Raw genomic sequence first — 19,258 nt, 5'->3', positions numbered from 1 at the left:
CTTACCTATTGTTGTGAGACGGCATCCCCTGGTTCTGGACACCCAACCCCAAACATCTTTCCTGCATCCACCCTGCAAGAGGTCTTTATGCTACAAGTCAATAGCACCGTCCAGCATACAGGCCCATTCTCCTCATTCTCACCTTGGATAATCTCCAAGTCCCTGAATTAAGTCTGGTGCACCTTTGGTACAATCCCTTTACACAAGGTCTAATCCTTCCCTAGATAAGGAGATGAGCAGGGCACAATAATCCAAGTGAGGTTTCACCAAGGCTATATATAATCAATCGCCAAACCTTTTTAATCCTACACTTAGTCCCTCTTACAATCAAGTCCAACTTGCCAGTTGCCTCCTTACTTGCTGGCTACACCTGCACGTTAACTGAAAATTACATTTGGGTGAGGACAGCCAAGTCTGTTTGGACACCCACACCTCTCCATTTTCTCAATATCTAGGAAAGCCTCTGTTTTTCTGTTCTTCAGAACACAGTGAAGGGCCTCATGCTTTTCATGCTCACACTCAATCTACAGAGTTCCTTGCCACTCAACTAGCCTGTTTAACTCACCTTGAGAACTCTTTTTAGCTGCAGGCTCTGCACAGACAGCATTCTGAGAGCTCAGAACCTGGTGAGCTGCAATTGATGCATTGCATGATGGGTGCGTAGACCGCATATTAAGATTGGCCGATACTTAAGCATCCTCATGGCGATATATTCAGTGATCACAATGCTGATAATGTGAGACAAGTGTCTCAAATGTAAGACCTAATAGGAATCTGACAGGGGACCAAGTTCCACCCCCTTAAGTGCCCATGACCATTTAAGCACCTAGCAGCAAAATGTTTGGTAGTTTCCTGGATTCTCAGAGCAAGAGAACATATATTTACAAGCGTGAAAAGTCTTTACAGTTATTGGACACCCTTGCCACCTATGTGTCTTCAAAACTTCTTTACCTTCTTTTTCTACCCCTAGGCCTAGGTGCAGCCCCAACAACCTTAGCTGAGGTGGAGACAGCCGCTGACTGTGGGCAAGTGTCCTGTGGTGGTCTGAGGCCTAGAGGGCCCTAGACTGCTAAGGGTCCCCTGTGCAGATGCACCCTCCTCGGCCTGACCTGCTGGAGGCAATGAGGTCACTGGCAGAGGGGAGTTTGAGCAGTAAGGCACCCCTGGACTGTCTTGAGATGAAGCCCCTGAAGTGCCTGGTTGGGCACTCCATCTCATTGTTGGTGCATGATGGTACCTCGCTGACTCCGTCAGGAGAAGAGGCATCTGGAGGGAGGTTGAGATGCCCTGTCCACCACTGCTGCACTGCAACTTTGACCCAAACGATGGAGTGTGGGTCCGGGCGTGTATCTGGCAGCCACTGAGTGTTCTGCAGACCTGTGTCTCTAAGGTGGCTATCACCCTCTCCATGGAGGCAGCCAACTGTTCACATGCCAGAGCCACAGCAGCAGACAGAACTTGGCAGGACTCTTCCAGCCTTCATTCCAGACTGAATAGCCTCTGGCACCTCTGCCTGATGTTCCCCTGCATGTCTCTGCATCTCCAACAGGTCTCAGTGGTGGCCCGATCTCCAGCAGTCCTCCAAATGTCAGAGACCTTGGCTGTCACTCCACCAGCTGTAGACTGTGTCTGTGATGTGCCCACTAAATTGTGATCGTGTGCCTACTCTAGAATGCATACCCAGTGAAGGGAAAGTCTCTACGCTGGTGGAGAGTGCAGGTGAACGGTGCATCCTTTGAGGATTCTAAGTCATCATCCTCGGAGTTGGAGGTGGAGCTGGGGGTGGGCTGCCTTCTCTTCTTAACCTTGGCCTGTTTGCTGGTACCTGGAGTGGCGAAGAGCAAGATTTAGCTGATGCTTATGCAAAATCCCTTATCTAAACAATGTCTCACTCTGCTAGGTGCATCTGACAACTACAGGCTGGAGGCATCCTTACTGGCTTCCTCTGAAAGTCCTAACACGCTATCGCCACAGGCAAAGTTCCAGTCCTCCCCAGCTAGTTTCGTGTCCTCCTCCAGCTCGAATGGGATGAAGATCAGTATATCTGGCAGTTCGCTGCAGGTCTGGGATTGCTACCTCTTGTTCAGGGTGTTTTTCTACTGTAGACAGACAGAAGGATTGAGTGTCATCCCAATGGGTCCATGAGCAGTTTAGGAACACACATGCCAATGCCAGCTCCTGAGTCCTCTTCAGTAAGTGATTAACAAGCATGAAGTTCTGCACCTGATAGAAGATGGAGAGCACGAGTCCTGCAACCCAAACTCCTGTCTGGCCTCCCCCTGCAGTCGCAGACTTACACTGATGCCCTTGAGTGGGTAGCTGGTGCCACTTATTCTGGTGGAGTGTTGCAGCTCCTTCGTCCTTGTTTGGCACTCGAGCTAGGTTCTTTTTTGGGCCCCAAGGGCGCTAACCTCCACTGAGACCTACGTTCAGGTCACCTTGGTTAGATGGGAGAGCCTCCTGTTGCCACCCTGGACCTCCTCCTTCTCCTGGATGGCCTGGAGGAGAACATGCAGGGAGGAATCGCTGAACCGTGAGGCCACACGTTGTCTACTCTGCAATGTCACTGCTTCAGGCAAGTGAGATAAAGACAGTAACAGCAATGTTCCTGGCTTGCAGTGAGTGAATGGCTGTCCAGATGCCCTTTAAATATGATGCCTGGACTTTGGACCCCTGAGATAAAGGCAGGGACGGCGACTTTCTGCCCACCCCCACTGTGCTTCTCACACATGCACATCTAATAAGCTGGCCAGCACAAGATCATGTGTGTCTCCTCCCACACTCTACCCCCACCCCCCGCCCAACCCCCAGCGGAGGATACTCTAATTTCTTACACTCTGGAATGGAAGATTCTGCCCACTGACTGAGAAATTAGTCTTGGCCCACTGCATACTAATTTTTTCCCCCAGCTACTTTGTGCTGCTGAGAGGAGATTTAGAAATGTAGTGAATTCTCTACCTTGCTAACAACTGAACCAATCATATATTCAAGCGTGGAAAAGGCAGGAAGTAGAAACAAGGAAATTCAAGCTTTGTTTTAAAAACTCAGAAAAAAAGTCTAAAGTATGATGCACCATGACTAATATTAACTAAAGGATGGTACCTGATCTGTGCACCAATACCAGATAGAAGGGATGGTCATTCCAATCAATACACCTGGCCAAGGAAAGTCAGAGGTCGCAGGATTCCGAAATATGTGAAAAGCATCATTTCTTGGGAGGCCACAAGTTGTGTTGAGGTCACGAATGCTTGGAATAGCATGGAAGTACAGTTCCTGAAGGCCTGAGTAACCTTCAACTTTAATGAAAGCTGTAGAGCAGAGACTTGTTTTATTGATCTAGCAGAAACATACGCATCCATCCAGTCAATTAAACACTGAATCTGTGTTCCAGAAGTCAAATAATACTGTACAAATAAATATTTCATGCCACATTTTTAAAAATTAATATGCCTTTAGGATTATTTTGAAGACACAATCTTTGCAAAATAAAAAGGAAGATTATCCTTTCGTGTAAAAGGCATCTTCTATTTCCTTTTATCTCATTTTTTTTAAAAGGATTTCTTCTTGCCCTCAGCTAATTGGTTATATTCCATTATGAGTTATTTTGAGCTCACTGCCAGGAGAAGCTCAAGAGAAGTTGTTGGTTGTTTCTATTTGCTTCCTCTGAAGACATTGTTAGAATCATATCTCTCGAGACAGAAGTTTTATTTTACAAAATAGAAGGATTTGACATGGCCTGGATATCTGGATGCCAACCAGGGATTTTTTTTTAAAGGTCATAAGTTCACTTTGGAACTGACAAGCAGGTCTCTTCCAAGCAATCACCTGACCTATATGGTACTTGAGAAGGAATTATTTGTTTGTTTGAACTGCAAAGCCCTTCGCTTAATGAAAAGATGGGAGACAAAAAAGGCAATCACATGGGAGAGAGGGAAAAAACATAAGTTGTGATCCTGCTTGTTTGGAAGGCAGTCTTGTTGGAGGATAAGTTGAGGAAAGAAGGCTACCTTGATTGGCTCCCTCTCTCTCTACCTTGCCTAAAATTGTATGTGGCTGTCAACTTCTAGTCAGAGAACCCTTATCTGAGTGTAACCAGTCTGCTTTTGGACCTGAAAAGCTGAGACCAGTGGTAAGAACATCCAGGCATCCACTGGGACCAGTGGCCCATCTTCACACGAGAGAATTCCAGGTTGACAGCGTCGAGACCCTGCAGACTTTATCCTTTATTTTATAATGCCCATCCTCCAAAACCCATCTCTGCAGAGAGACTTGACCTGGTTGTCCTTTGTTTGTCTGTGTGTGTGTCTGTGTGTGCTCTGGGGGATTTCTTTAGGAAGAGATAAATAATTATACTTCCTGATTACAATTGTGTATTAACCAGTATTTGCAATTTGTTAAAAGAAGTTTTGTTTTAAAATAAATTAATCATTCTGAGTTTTTGAAAGAAGCCTGGTCAAAGTCTCTTTTCTTCTGGGTACGAGAAGTATAGGTAAACAATTGGTGGGAAAATAAAACATTTAAAACAATGGAAACAAAAACATTACCTGGAATTACCTGGAAAAACTCAGCAGGTCTGGCAGCATCGGCGGAGAAGAAAAGACTTGACGTTTCGAGTCCTCATGACCCTTCGCTAGAACTTGATTTCGAGTCCAAGAAAGAGTTGAAATACAAGCTGGTTTAAGGTGTGTGTGTGGGGGGGCGGAGAGAGAGAGAGACAGAGAAGTGGAGTGGGGGTGTGGTTGTAGGGACAAACAAGCAGTGATAGAAGCAGATCATCAAAAGATGTCAACAACAATAGTACAAAAGAACACATAGGTGTTAAAGTTAAAGTTGGTGATATTATCTAAACGAATGTGCTAATTAAGAATGGATGGTAGGGCACTCAAGGTATAGCTCTAGTGAGGGTGGGGAGAGCATAAAAGCTTTTTAAAAAATTAAAAAAAAAATTTTTTTTTAAAAAAAAATGGAAATAGTTGGGAAAAGGAAAATCTTTATAATTTATTGGAAATAAAAAGGAAGGGGGAGACAGAAAGGGGGTGGGGATGGGGGAGGGGGAGCTCACGACCTAAAGTTGTTGAATTCAATATTCAGTCCGGAAGGCTGTAAAGTGCCTAGTCGGAAGATGAGGTGTTGTTCCTCCAGTTTGCGTTGGGCTTCACTGGAACAATGCAGCAGGCCAAGGACAGACATGTGGGCAAGAGAGCAGGGTGGAGTGTTGAAATGGCAAGCGACAGGGAGGTTTGGGTCATTCTTGCGGACAGACCGCAGGTGTTCGGCAAAGCGGTCGCACAGTTTACGTTTGGTCTCTCCAATGTAGAGGAGACCACATTGGGAGCAACGAATGCAGTAGACTAAGTTGGGGGAAATGCAAGTGAAATGCTGCTTCACTTGAAAGGAGTGTTTGGGTCCTTGGACGGTGAGGAGAGAGGAAGTGAAGGGGCAGGTGTTTCATCTTTTGCGTGGGCATGGGGTGGTGCCATAGGAGGGGGTTGAGGAGTAGGGGGTGATGGAGGATTGGACCAGGGTGTCAACTCTTTTCTTCTCCGCCGATGCTGCCAGACCTGCTGAGTTTTTCCAGGTAATTCTGTTTTTGTTTTTGTTTTGGATTTCCAGCATCCGCAGTTTTTTTGTTTTTATTTAAAACAATGGTACGGCCTGAGGAGTAGTAGGGCTTGATAATTAGCACACTCCTCCCATCCAGACCATAACAACATACTAGGCCTCTGAGCAACATCCACCCATTGGAGTGCACTGGGAGCTGAGTGTGTGAGGCATTACTGGTTTGAATCCCCAGTTACATGTTTCAAGAGTGAGGAGGCATGAGCCAATGAGGTTGGAGACACTTCAGGAACAAAGTGAAATCTCTGAATTTATCAGTTTCCAGGATACATTTGAGTTGTTGAAAACATTACTCGTACCATTCTAACAAATTTAACACCCTAGTCACACTACTAGCAAAATGATGAGAAGTGATAGTGTGAATTGCCCAGCTCTCCCTATAACAGGTTACTTTGTTGTACGTATTTTCACGCTCAGAGAATGGTGCATCATGTTTGGAGGATTTTGCAGGTTGATTAATAACCTGCCACAGGAACGCTCCTTCCATAGTTAGCAAGTCATGGAGTGGGACTTGAGCCTGGGATCTTCCCGCTCAGAAGTAGGAACGCTACCTACTGAGCCATTTGGGCTTTAAAGAGGATACTGTGCCCAGTATAACCACACCTTCCAAAGAAGCAAACGCTATCTTTACAAGCAGAATTTCTCCTGGAAAATATCCATAATCATTATGAGATTTAAAAGTAAATTTACTGAACCTTTGTACAAAGGAAGTGTGGTTTGCAGAATTGCTGCTTTCAATGCAGCCCTACCCCACTCTTCCCACTGAGAGTGAGGAATCAGTGAACTTAATGGTTGAAAGTGAGATTAGAGACCTCATACTGACCAGAGTCAAGCGGTGACTCGGGGCAGAACAAGCCCAGTGACAAAACTGCATTTATAGAGTTGATTCCCACATTTCTTGAATATTGGATCTAATAATGTGATGGGTATTGGCCCTTTGTGATTGGTATCAACCATCACCATGTGATTGGTATCTGTTGTAGGCTGTTGAATACTGTTCAGTAGTTCTTAATGAAGTTTTCATAGTCTTAAGTCGGTTAACTTTATGAAGTTATTAACTACAAGAACTATCCACGTATATACATTGAAGGGTTCTGTAGTATAAAAGAGTCTGAAACATATAAGGTTAATGTGGGACTGAGTACAGTACTGCCCACACAGTGATGTAAGAGAGTACATGACCTGCACCCAGGATCAGTGTGGTGTTGTACAGAGCCATGTTCACATCTAAGCATAGGGACAGCTCTTAGCTAGTACCTTTTACTGTATATTGCTGAAAAAAGCTACATCTTTTGTCAAAGCTTTTTATCTTGTACGCATCAGGATAATTCGCAAAAATATCAAGTGCAAGGGGAACAACAATTTGTACTAAATGAGAAAAGAGTGCTGATTGGTTGGCAAGTGGGCTCTGATTTGTAGAGATATTGCCATGGAGAATGCACCAGTTGATGGTGACTGACAGTTAACTGCCAACCATTGTTTGAAATTTAAACCAAGCAAAGCTGCCTCTGATTGGTCAAAGCATTGCTCTGAGAAGTGAACCAGCAAATGGCTGTTATTTATTTTGTTGTGCCTGTTTCAGCTAAACGTGTGTACATGTTCTTTCTTCTCCAACGAACGGGGCCCTATGTATGAACATATGTAGCTTTGAAGCTTTACTCATTGAGCCCAATTGCGGATGACATTATTGCAAGACAGGGAATTGATGATTTATCTGCAAAATTCAAAGAAACACTAAAATCATCGGTCATTTATTATAATCTAAGAAGCAATAAAGTGCAGAGATTTAAAATTGGAACTCATCAGAGACAGAATAGTGCTAGGAGCAATGGATGCCACATTCTCTGACCTCCTGCAACCGAAGGAAGATATAACCCTGGAAAAGGCAATATATATGGTGTGCAGGGAACAATTTCAAAGTTTGTGGATGATATGAAACTTGGGAGTGTTGTGAACTGCAAGGAGGATGGTGTGGAAATTCAAGGGGACATAGACAAGTTGGTGGAATGGGCAGATAGATGGCAGATGAAGTTCAATGCAGAGATGTGTGAGGTGATGCATTTTGGAAGAATATGGACAGACAATATAAAATAAGGGGTGAAAATTTTGAAGGGGGTGCAGGAGCAGAAAGACCCAGGTGTATATGTGCATCGATCATTGAAGGTGGCAGGACAGGTGGAGAGAGCAGTTCAGAAGGCACATAGTATCCTGGGCTTCATTAATAGGGACACAGAGCACAAGAGCAGGGAATTTATGTAAGACACTTGTTGGACCTCAACTGGAGTATCGTGTACAGTTCTGGGTGCCAAATTATAGGAAGGATGTGAACACATTGGGGATAGAGCAGAAGAGGTTTACAAGAATGGTTCCAGGCATGAGAAAATTCAGCTATGAGGATAGGTTGGAGAGATTGGTCTGTTCTCCTTGGAGTGGCTAAGAGGAGATTTGATAGAGATATTCAAAATCATGACGGGGCTAGACAGAGTAGGTAGGGAGAAGCTGTTCCCACAGCTGATAAAATGATCAAGAACAAGATGGCACAAATTTGAAGTGATTTGCAAGAGAAGCAACTGTGACATGAGAAAAAACTTTTTCACACAACAAGTGGTTTGGGTCTGGAATGTACTACCTGGAAGTGTGGTGGAGGTGGGTTCAATCGAGGCATTCAAGAGGGCATTAGATGATTATTTGAATAGAAACAATGCAGGGGTATGGGGAAAAGGCAGGGCAATGGCACTAGGTCATAATACTCAATTGGAGAGACACGATGGGCTGAATGGCCGCCTCCTGTGCCGTTAAAATTCTGTGATTCCAGATAGTTAGACAGTCAGAACTCCTTGAGCAGTGCAGGACCATTTTAAGGGGAGAGTGTAAATCGTGGTTTAGAGGCCAACCCACAGTTCAGCTAGTTAAGCAACAAAGAGACAGGGATACTCCAGGCCAGGGAAAGCAAACCTGAACCACCCAGCAAAGCCTCCATGCCAAAGCTGTGGAGCTAGGCGCCTCTTAGGTGAGATCAGTGTCCTGTAACTTCAGCCCAATTCTCTCAGTGAAACATGATTGGACACTACGGGAAACTGTGCAGGGCAAAAAATTCTGAAACACACAGAAGGTCCAAAGGTCATCCACAATGTTGAATGTTGAGTCCACAAAGTGATGAAGCAGGTTCACCCCGACACCTGCATCTCCTTCAAGGCCATGAGCATCATGAACTTGTTCGTGAACGATATTTTCGAGCACATCGTGAGTAAGGCTTCTCACCTGGCCCACTACAACAAGCACAGCACCATCAGCTCCCAGGAGATCCAAACCACCGTGCGCCTGCTGCTGCCCAGGGAACTGGCCAAGCACGCCGTGTAAAAAGGGGCAAAGGCAGTGTCCAAGTACACAAGCTCCAAGTAAAACTCCGCAATGGACTGAAAAACACCCAAACACACACAACCATGCTTCTTAGGCGAGGTCAAAGATCTTGGTTTCTCATTTTGGAATGCAGACATTTCAGTCAAAGCCCACTTAACAAATTTTAAATTAGACACAAGCGCAAGTATAACAGTCTTGTCAGATGAAGATCCATGGCTAAAATACCTTTGGCTTCAGGAACAGACACACCACTCTACGGGCCCAGAGGAATCTGACTTCCAGTCATGGGCATGATTTTGGAACCACCAAGGTATGGCAGCAAACAAATCTTCAAGCATTGAAGTGTTTCAAATCCTCTTTCATGTGTTCTACTTCTTCTGAGCATCATTCCAGTATTCTCATTAGTTCTCGATTTCCTTATCAAATGCATCTTCCGGACGTAAAAGTTGATTCCCTACACTGATCAGTTTTCCCTTGGTAGAGTATAATTCCTCTGTGCTGTTGTTCAAGCTCGTATTCTGTAATGTGCTTCTGCTAATTGTTTTTGAGACTCCTCATGCTCTTTTGTGAGAACTTCTACTTTTTCTTGCCATTCTAGGTTCTTGATTTTCATCTCTTCATATATCTCCTTGGAAATGTAATGTTTTTCAAAGTCTTCTTCCAAATGTCCAACCATTTACTTCAGCTCTGTAGTCTCTTGTACCTCTGACACCTCAAAATTTTTTTTGTTCAGATCTTGAACAGTTTGGTTCATTGACAATTTTAGTGTCTCATCTGTTTTCAAGGGTATATGCTAAACTTGAATCTTGAGTTTCAAATCTTCCTGTTCAGTTCTGATATGAACATTTTCCAACCTTATTTCATTTTCCTCTTGTAGCGTTTGTTTATTTTGGATTCCGTCAGATAGCTTTCCCTCATTCATAGGCAGCTGCTTATTCCTCACTATCACCTGCTGTTGCAGTTCAGGTAATGAGCTAAGATTTCCAAAAATATATATTTGTGAGACTTCTGGCAAGTTGCCTACCTTTCTGGTGCACTCATGTAGTTTACTCGAGTATTGTTTTTTGCCCTTTCGGTACTTCACTGGGGGTTTTCTGTGCTTCTTTTTAAGCTCTGCGTGCTCCATAATTTGAAGATTAAAATATTTGTCAAAGGCTCTTATTATCTCATCAAAGCTGATTGGGGATTCATCAATGCACTGCATTAGGATTATTTCATCAGTAAATTCACCAAATCAGTATAAAAAGGTTTTAATCTAGACTTTTTCTAACTTTCTGCTTGGACCTGATGTACTCCAGTAGTTTAAAAATTCTCTTCCTCAGGGCACCTGGTGTCCCACATGGCACCTTGATTCTGGCATCTCTGCCTATTTGTAAGGATGAAAACTCAAAGGAAAAACATCCTCGGGCATCACCTGACCACTCAACTCAACAGCCCACTTGTTAATTTAACGAGCTATAACTAACTCAGGTTTGACTCTTGGATGAGTCCAAACTGATCTGGTAAGTTGGATTTTTGATCCATGGTTAAAACATTTTAAAGTGTACATTCAGCTTTAAGAAGTTGCTGAAATTAAAATGGTGCTACCATTCATTCGAAGACAAAGGGTTTACCCAACACTTATGGAAGTTTTGGAAGACTCATGCTGCAATGACGCTAGCGCTCAGCCTCCAAAAAATTTTATACCAAGGCTACTTGGATCGTCTGGCTGCAGACTTCTCTGTTTCAGTGCTGTACTTAAGGGTTGCAAAAGCATTGAATCCTGGCATTTGCTGGTCTTTAAAGCTGATTCTTTAGTTACACTTCATCCGAATTCATTAATTTTTTTGTCCCTTCTCGGAATGAGCTCAAATGTCACATATTCAGGTGCCGATGCAGGAATCTGGATTTTCAGACAGTTTTGAAATGACAATTTCTGACCACTGAACTATTTAAAAGTTTATCAGGACTTCCTGTATCCTGGAACTTAAATGCTCTAACTCACCCCTCCTAGGTCTGCTGACTCTGCACTCTGGGAATTGAAGCTGGACTAGAGTGCATTGAATTGGAGGAGAGTGTGAGAGGAGGACCATAGGACAGACAGTCAGCAGCAACTAGAGGAGAGTGTGAGAGGAGGACCATGGGACAGGCAGTTAGCAGCAACTAGAGGAGAATGCTAGAGGAGAACCTGTTTCTACCTGTCAGAGCTGAAGTGTGACATCAAAGGAAAACAAGTAGGTGATTGGTGGGCATCTCTTCTGTGTCTCTTTTGATTGGCCAAGTGAAGACATTATTACAGCTGAAGAGCACAGTTAAGAAATTCACTTTAAAAATATTTAACACCCAAATTAATTAATTAAATAGAATAGAGATGGCTGGGCAGGTGATGTGTTGCAGCTGTAGTATGTGGGAGCCGGTGGATGCCCCTAAGATCCATGGTGACCACATCTGCAGCAAGTGGCCGCTCGAGGAATTTCGGCTCAGAGTTGATGAACTGGAGTCCTAACTGCGACACATCAGGGAGGGGGAGAATTACCTGGACACCATGGTCAGGGACAGGAGGGTGTGACTGTGAGTGAGGCAGGTATTGGGATCCAGAATTTAGTTTTGGAGGTGCCTCAGCCAGTGCCCTTGTTCAACAGATACGAGGTTCTTGCTCCTGGTGTGGACGAGGACACAGTGTGCAAGGAGGATGAGCAAATTGACCACAGCACTGTGGTTGCAGGGTGACCAAGACTGGGAACTCAATATTCAAGGGTATTCAACATTCCAGAAAAATAGGCAAAAAGGAAAATAAGGTGGGGTAGCTTTATTAATAAAGGAAGGTATCAGTGCAGTGGTGAGCAGTGATTTAGGTACAATAGATCATGATGTGGAATCAGTTTGGGTAGAAATAAGGAATAGGAAGGGGAAGAAGTCACGGGTGGAAGTCGTCTATAAACCCCCCGAAGAGTTGCCTCACTGTAGGATAAAGTATAAATCGGGAAATAATGGAGGCATGTAAGAAGGACGGTACAATTGTCATGGGTGATTTTAATCTGCATATTGACTAGACAAATCAGATTGGCAGGGGTAACATGGAAGACAAATTTGTAGAGATCATCAGGGATTATTTCTTGGAGCAATATGTTGCAGAAACTACCCGGGAACAGGCTATTTTAGATCTAGTAATGTGTAATGAGGTGGGATTAATATGAGATATTGTGGTTAAAAATCCTCTAGGGGTTAGCAATCACAACATGGTAGAATTTCAAATTCAGTTTGAGGGTGAGCAACTCAGGTCTCAAACCAGTGTCCTCAACTTAAGTAAGGGCAATTACAGAGGTATGAAGAAAGAGTTGTCTAAAGCGAGCTAGGAAATAAGGGGAAGGTCAGTAGGTGAGCAGTGGCAGACATTTAAGCAGATATTTCATAACGCTCAGCAAAAATTTATCCCGGTCAAAAAGAAGCATTCGATGAGAAGGATGAACCACCCGTGGTTAACAAATGTAGTCAAGAAGAGTATCCAATCAAAAACTGAGGCATAGAAAGTGCAAAAACTAGTGGTAGGCCAGAGGATTGGGAATTTTTTATGAACCAGCAGCAGATGACTAAAAAGCTAATAAAGAGGAAGAAAATTGATTGTGAAAGTAAATTGGCGAGAAATATAAAAATAAACAGCAAAAGCTTCTATGGGTATATAAAAAGGGTGTAGCTAAAGTGAGCATGGGACCCTTGGAGGATGCGACTAGAGAATTGATAATGGAGAACAGGGAAAATTTAAACCAACATTTTGCATCAGTCTTCACGGCAGAGGACACTATAAACACCCCAAATATATCAGATAAGCAAGGAGCTAATGGGAGGAAAGATCTTGTAACAGTCTCCATCACATGGAACAAAGTATTTGACAAACTAATGGGACTAAAGGCAGACAAGTCGCCAGGATCTGAAGGCCTGCATCCAAGGATTTTAAAGGAAGTGGCAGCAGAGATAGTGGAGGCAGTGGTCGAAATTTTCCAGAACTCACTGGATTCTAGGAGGGTCCCAGTGAATTAGAAAATCGTTAATGTTATGCCCCTGTTCAAGAAGGGAGGGAGACAAAAAGGAGGAAATTATAAGCCAGTCAGCCAGAGTCCATTATTAAAGAAGAAATAGCAGGACATTTGGAAAAGCTTAACACAATCAAACAGAGTCAATATGGTTTGGTGAAAGGGAAATCATGTTTGACAAATTTGCTAGAGTTCTTTGAGGATATAACAAATAGGGGATAAAGGTGAACCGGTAGATGTAGTGTATTTGGATTTCCAGAAGGCATCCAATTAGGTGCCACATAAAAGGTTACTGCACAAGATAGGAGCTCACAAGATTGGGGGTAATGTATTAGCATGGTTTGAGGATTGGTTAACACACAGAAGACAGAGAGTTGAGATTAATGGGTCTTTTTCAGGTTGGAAAGACATAACTAGTGGAATGCCACAAGGATCAGTCCTAGGGCCTCAATTATTTACTATTTATATTAATGACTTGGAGGAGGGGGAAGAGTGTAATGTACCCAAATTTGCTGATGATACAAAAATAGGTGGGAGGGCATGTTGTGATGAGGACATAAGGAATCTGCAAGGGGATATAGATAGGTTAAGCGACTGGGCAAAACCTTGGCAGATGGAGTATAATGTAGGAAAGTGTGAGGTGATGCACTTTGGTAGGAAGAATCAAAAGGCAGACTATTATTTAAATGGAGAAAGATTCCAAAAAAGCGCAGCACAGAAAGATCTGGGTGTTCTTGTGCATGAAACACAAAATGTTATGCGGGTTCAGCAAGTAAGTAAGAAGGCAAATGGAATTTTGGCCTATATTGCTAGGTTGTTGGAGTTTAAAAATAGGGAAGTCTTGTTACAACTACACAGGGTGTTGGTGAGGCCGCACCTGGAGTACTGTGTGAAGTTTTGGTCCCTGTATTTTAGAAAGGATATACTGACATTGGAGGCAGTTCAAAAGAGATTTGCTAGGCTGATTCTGGGGATGAAGGGGCTGACTTATCAAGAATGGCTAGAACTTTTATTCATTAAAGTTCAGAAGAATGAGGGGTGATCTTATTGAAATGTAAAGATTCTAATGGGGCTTGACAGGTTAGATGTTGAGAACATGTTTCCACTAGTGGGGGAATCTCAGTCTAGGGGACATAGTTACAGAGTAAGGGGACACTTATTTAAAATTGAGATGCGAAAGAATTTCTTCTCTCAGAGGGTAGTGAATGTCTGGGATTCTCTGCCCCAGAGAGTTGTGAAGACTAGATCACTGAAAGTATTTAAAGAGGAAGTAGATAGATTTTTGAAATATTGGGGAGTTGAGGGCAATGAGGAGCTGGCACGAGAGAGGAGTTGAGGCCTGGGGCAGGCCAGCCATGATCTTATTGAAAGGAGGGGCAGGCTTGAGGGGATGAATGGCCTTCTCCTGCTCCTATTTCTTCTGTTCTTCTGTTCTTATGGACTTCCAAGAGATCCTATGGAGTCTTCTGCTGGAGTGAGGTATTTTAAATTTCTACCTTCAGCTTCCAAGCCTTTCTTTGGAGCATTTTCCTGGTGGTTTTCCTATGTGTGTCTGCTTCTCGAGTTTTTCTTCTTTGAATTTTTCTTTAGTCGTGTAGGATTTTAGTTTTTCTCTGCATTTTTTGCGAGGTTTTGTGTTTTTCCATTCACTGCTAAAGGTTATGGGGTGTTAGATACCATCTGGTAGGTCTTAATGAAGTCTTCGTAGTTTTAAGTATGTTAACTATATATATATATATATATATATATATCAACTACAAGGAATATGTACATATACAGTAAAAGGTTCAAGCTAGGAGCTTCTCCATGCTTGCTTGTGCATAAGGCTCTGTCCAACACTAGACTGACCTCCTTCTTATGGGCGGTACTGTACTCAGTCCCGCGTTAACCCTATATGCGCCAGAGCCTTATACTACAGTATCAACCCTCTTTATGCATGTCCAACAGCAAAGTGAGAGTTAGTTTTGATTCATAATTGGTGCAAGTTTTAACATTGGTAAAACTGAACTCAAGTGCACTTACCATATCCCATTAGAATTAGAGCTCCAGTCAGCATGACCACTGTCTGTAGCGCATCGGTATATATTACAGCCGCCAGCCCACCTAAAACATAAGATAAAACAAAACTAAGTTGTAGTCAGTTGGGACAAACGTCACCCTTTTTTTCACAACAAAAAAGAATGAATGCATTGCTAATGGTGTAGGCTTAACTGGAAGCAGGAGGGAGATGAGAATTTCTAATGCAGAATCTGTGTGAGATATTATGGCTGAATGTAATTACCCTTCACATGGGAAGAATGTTCAGTTTTCTAAACCTACCTCCAACAGTGTAGAGAGTGGTGATCGCCAATAATCCAATCACTGCAATGTACAAATCCCAGCGAAGAGCTTGTTGAATGAAGACAGCTCCAGCATAGATATCAACCTATGCACAATACATTACCACAAGATACATTACTCAGCAATATATCACCGAACCCCACAGCTGAGCTCAAATCCCACCAACTCAGTTACTTAGGCTGCTGGGTGCAGGCAGAGGGGTTTTTTTTATTTGTTCATGGGATGTAGGTGTCATTGGCTAGGTCAGCGTTTATTGCCCATTCCTAATTGCCCTTGAAAAGGTGGTGGTGAGCTGCCTTCTTGAATCACTGCAGTCCATGTGATGTAGGTACACCCACAGTGCTGTTAGGAAGGTAGTTCCAGGATTTTGACCCAGTAACAGCTGCCCTTGTCCTTCTAGGTGATAGAGGTCTCAGGTTTGGAAGGCGCTGTCGAAGGAACTTTAGCAAGTTGCTGCAGTGCATCTTGTATATGGTACACACTGCTGTCACTGTTTGTCAGTGGTGGAGGGACTGTGTGTTTAAGGTAGTGGATAGGGTGCCAATCAAAAGGTTTGCTTTTTCCTGGATAGTTGGACAAAGAAATTTTGTCCTCAATCATCTTGAGTGTTGTTGAAGCCGCACTCATCCAGGGAAGTAGAGAGTATTTCATCACATTCCTGACTGGCGCCATGTAGATGGTGGACAGGCTTTGGGGAGTCAGGCGGTAAGTTGCTTGCCACAGAATTCCCAGCCTCTGACCTGCTCTTGTAGCCACAGTATTTATATGACTGGTCCAGTTCAGTTTCTGGTCAATGGTAGCCCCCAGGATGTTGATAGTGGGGGATTCAGCATTGGTAATGCTGTTGAATGTCCAGGGGAGATGGTTAGATTCTCTTGTTGGAGATGGTCTTTGCCTGGTATTTGTGTAGTGCACATGTTACTTGCCACTTTTCATTCCCCAGCCTGAATGTAAGTCTTGCTAGATATGGACATGGTCTGCTTCAGTATCTGAATCAAATGGTACTGAACATCTTGCAATCATCAGCAAAGATCCCCACTTTTGACCTAACGATGCAGGAAGGGTCATTGGTCAAGCAGCTAAAGATGGTTGGGCTACGTAACTACCCTGAGGAATTTCTGCAACAATATCTTCGGATTGAGATGATTGGCCTACAATAACCACAGTCATCTTTCTTTTGTGCTTGATATGACTATGTTAGAACATTCCCCCGATTCCCATTGACTTTAGGTTTGCTAGGGTTCCTTGATGTCACACTTGGTCCAATGCTGCCTTGATGTTAAGGGTAGTCACTCTCACCTCACCTCTTGGGTTCAGCTCCTTTGCCTGTGTTTGGACCAAGGCTGTAATGAAGTCAGGAGCCGAGTGGCCCTCGCGGAACCCAAACTGAGCGTCAGCGAACAGGTTATTGCTGTGTAAGTACTACTTGATAGCACTGTCAATGACCCTGTCCATCACCTTGTTGTCAATCAAGAGTAGATTGATGTCACTGTAATTGGCCAGATTGGATTTGTCCTGCTATTTGTGGACAGGACATACCTGGGCAATTTTCCACAATGTCGGATAGATGTCAATGCCAATGTTGTTGCTGTGCTGGACCAGCTTGGCTGGGCTGCAGCTAGCTCTGGAGCACAAATCTTCAGTATTACTGCCAGAATGTTGTGAGGGCCTATTCCCTTCAGCCATTTCTTAATAGCATGTGGAGTGAACCAAAATAGCTGAAGACTGGCATTTGTGATGCTGGGGACCTCAGGAGGAGGCCGAGATGGATTACCCATTTGGCACTTCTGGCTGAAGATGGTTGCAAATGCTTTAGCCTCGTCTTTTGCACTGCTGTGCTGGGCTCCCCCATCATTGAAGGTGGGGATACTTGTGGAGCATCCTCCTCCAGTTAGTTCTTTAATTGTCCACCACCACTCATGACTGGATATGAAAGCACTTCAGAGCTTTGATCTGATCCGTTGTTTGGGGGATCTTTTAGCTCTATCTATCGCATGCTGCTTCAGCTGTTTGACATGCAAGTATCCTGTGTTGTAGCTTCACCAGGTTGACACCTCATTTTTAAGTATGCCTGGTGCTGCTCTTGAAAGTTTTCCTGCATTTTTCATTGAATCAGGGTTGAACTTTCAGCTTGGTGGTAATAGTAGAGTGAGGGATATACCGGGCCATGAGGTTACAGATTGTGGTTGAATAAAATTCTGCTGCTGCTGACAGCCCACAGTATCTCATGGATGCCAGTTTTGAGTTGCCAGATCTGTTTTAAATCTATTCCATTCAGCACGGTGATAGTGTCACACAATATGACAGAGAGTATCCTCAATGTAAAGATGGGCTTTTGTCCCCTCAAGGACTGTGTGGTGGTCACTCCTACCAATACTGTCATGGACAGGTGTATCTGTGACAGGTAGATTGGTGAGGACGAGGTCAAGTAAGTTTTTCCCTCTTGGGTCCCTCACTACCTACCTCAGGCCCAGTCTACCATCCGTGTTCTTCAGGACTCAGCCAGCTCAGTCAGTAGTGATACTACTGAGCCACTCTTGGTGATGGACAAGTCCCCCACCCAGAGTACATTCTGTGTTCTTGCTAATCACGCTGTTTCTTTCAGTTGGTGTTCAACATAGAGGAATGTTGATTTAACAGCTGAGGGGGGTGGTAGATGGTAACCAATAGGAGGCTTCCTTGCCCCTATTTGATTTCATAGGGTTCAGAATCAATGTTGATGTCTCCCAGGGCAACTCCCTCCTGACTGTATGCTACTGTGCCACCATCTCTGGTGGGACCGCCCTGCTAGGGGGATAGGTCATACACAGGGATTGTGATGGTGGCGTCTGGGACATTGTAAGGTATGATTCCGTGAGTCTGACTATGTCAGGCTGTTGCTTGACTAGTCTGTGAGACAGCTTTGCAAATCTTGGCACAAGCCCCCACTTGTTAGTAAGCAGGACTTTGCAGGATCAACAGGACTCAGGGTGCCATTGTCACTTCCAAAGCCTAGGCCGATGCAAGGTGGTCCACACAGTTTCGTTCATTTTTTAACTTTGTAACAGGCTGTTACAACTGAGTAGTTCGCTAGGCCATTTCAAAGGGCAGTTAAGAGTCATTCACGTTGTTGTGTGTCTGGAGTCATATGCAGGTAAGGACAGTAGATTTCTTTCCCTAAAAGGCCTTAGTGAACCAGATGGTTGTTTCACGATAATCAACAATAGTTTCATGGGCACCATTACTGGGGCTAGCTTAATTCCAGATTTATTAATTAATTGAATTTAAAGTCCACCAACTGCCATGGTCAAGTGACATTACCACCATGCTACCATCTTTAATCCTTATATACAAGGGTTGCCACCCACATAGTGCTTATTCTTCACACATGTGGTAGTTCTAATCTCATGCACCCATCCTATCACAATACCTTTAATATGCAAGCAACACTGTTCAATTTTGTTTCACTCATTTACACATTTCTCTTTGCTCCTTTAATCTGTTTCTCAATATTGGAAACTCCAAGAGGAATATGTGCGGTTTTCCCTCCTCATTTCACTCCTAATCATTTTGAGTTACATTCATTCAGTTTGTGCTTGCTAATCATACATGTATGTCCTCTAGATTTAGCAATATTCTGCTTTCCTCTCTTGGATGTGTTCTTACACAGTCTTCAAGTTGGTCTTTGCAAAATTGCATACTTACTGATATCTTTGTGAATATATAGATGAACAAATAAAGAGTTGCAATAAAGAGCCGAATTCTTTGTCCTCCAAATCGTTTTAGTAAATATTCGGGCATAGTGGTGACCTGCAGAGAGAGAATATGTTCATCCATATGTAACACTGAACGAATGGAGAAAATTATATGGAAATCAGAATGAAATTAGGCTTTTTGTAATTTTTTTCGAATATTTCGAAAATGAGGGATTGGTGCAGCAAAAATGAGTC

General features: G+C 43.5%; 1 protein-coding gene across 1 annotated transcript in view; it reads right to left on the bottom strand.

The window, feature by feature from the left end:
* Window positions 1–19,258, bottom strand: part of slc5a11 (solute carrier family 5 member 11) — a 53,987-nt gene that overhangs the window by 31,609 nt on the left and 3,120 nt on the right. Inside the window, exons 4-7 of the mRNA XM_041206237.1 lie at window positions 19,014–19,118; window positions 15,309–15,414; window positions 15,012–15,092; window positions 3,103–3,308 (exon numbers count right to left, since the gene is read on the bottom strand). Coding sequence (XP_041062171.1) covers window positions 3,103–3,308; window positions 15,012–15,092; window positions 15,309–15,414; window positions 19,014–19,118 — 498 coding nt within the window. The remainder of the gene's footprint in view (window positions 1–3,102; window positions 3,309–15,011; window positions 15,093–15,308; window positions 15,415–19,013; window positions 19,119–19,258) is intronic.

Source organism: Carcharodon carcharias, chromosome 15, assembly GCF_017639515.1.
Source record: "Carcharodon carcharias isolate sCarCar2 chromosome 15, sCarCar2.pri, whole genome shotgun sequence".
NCBI lineage: Eukaryota > Metazoa > Chordata > Chondrichthyes > Lamniformes > Lamnidae > Carcharodon > Carcharodon carcharias.
This window is presented reverse-complemented; position numbering and strand designations above follow the sequence as displayed.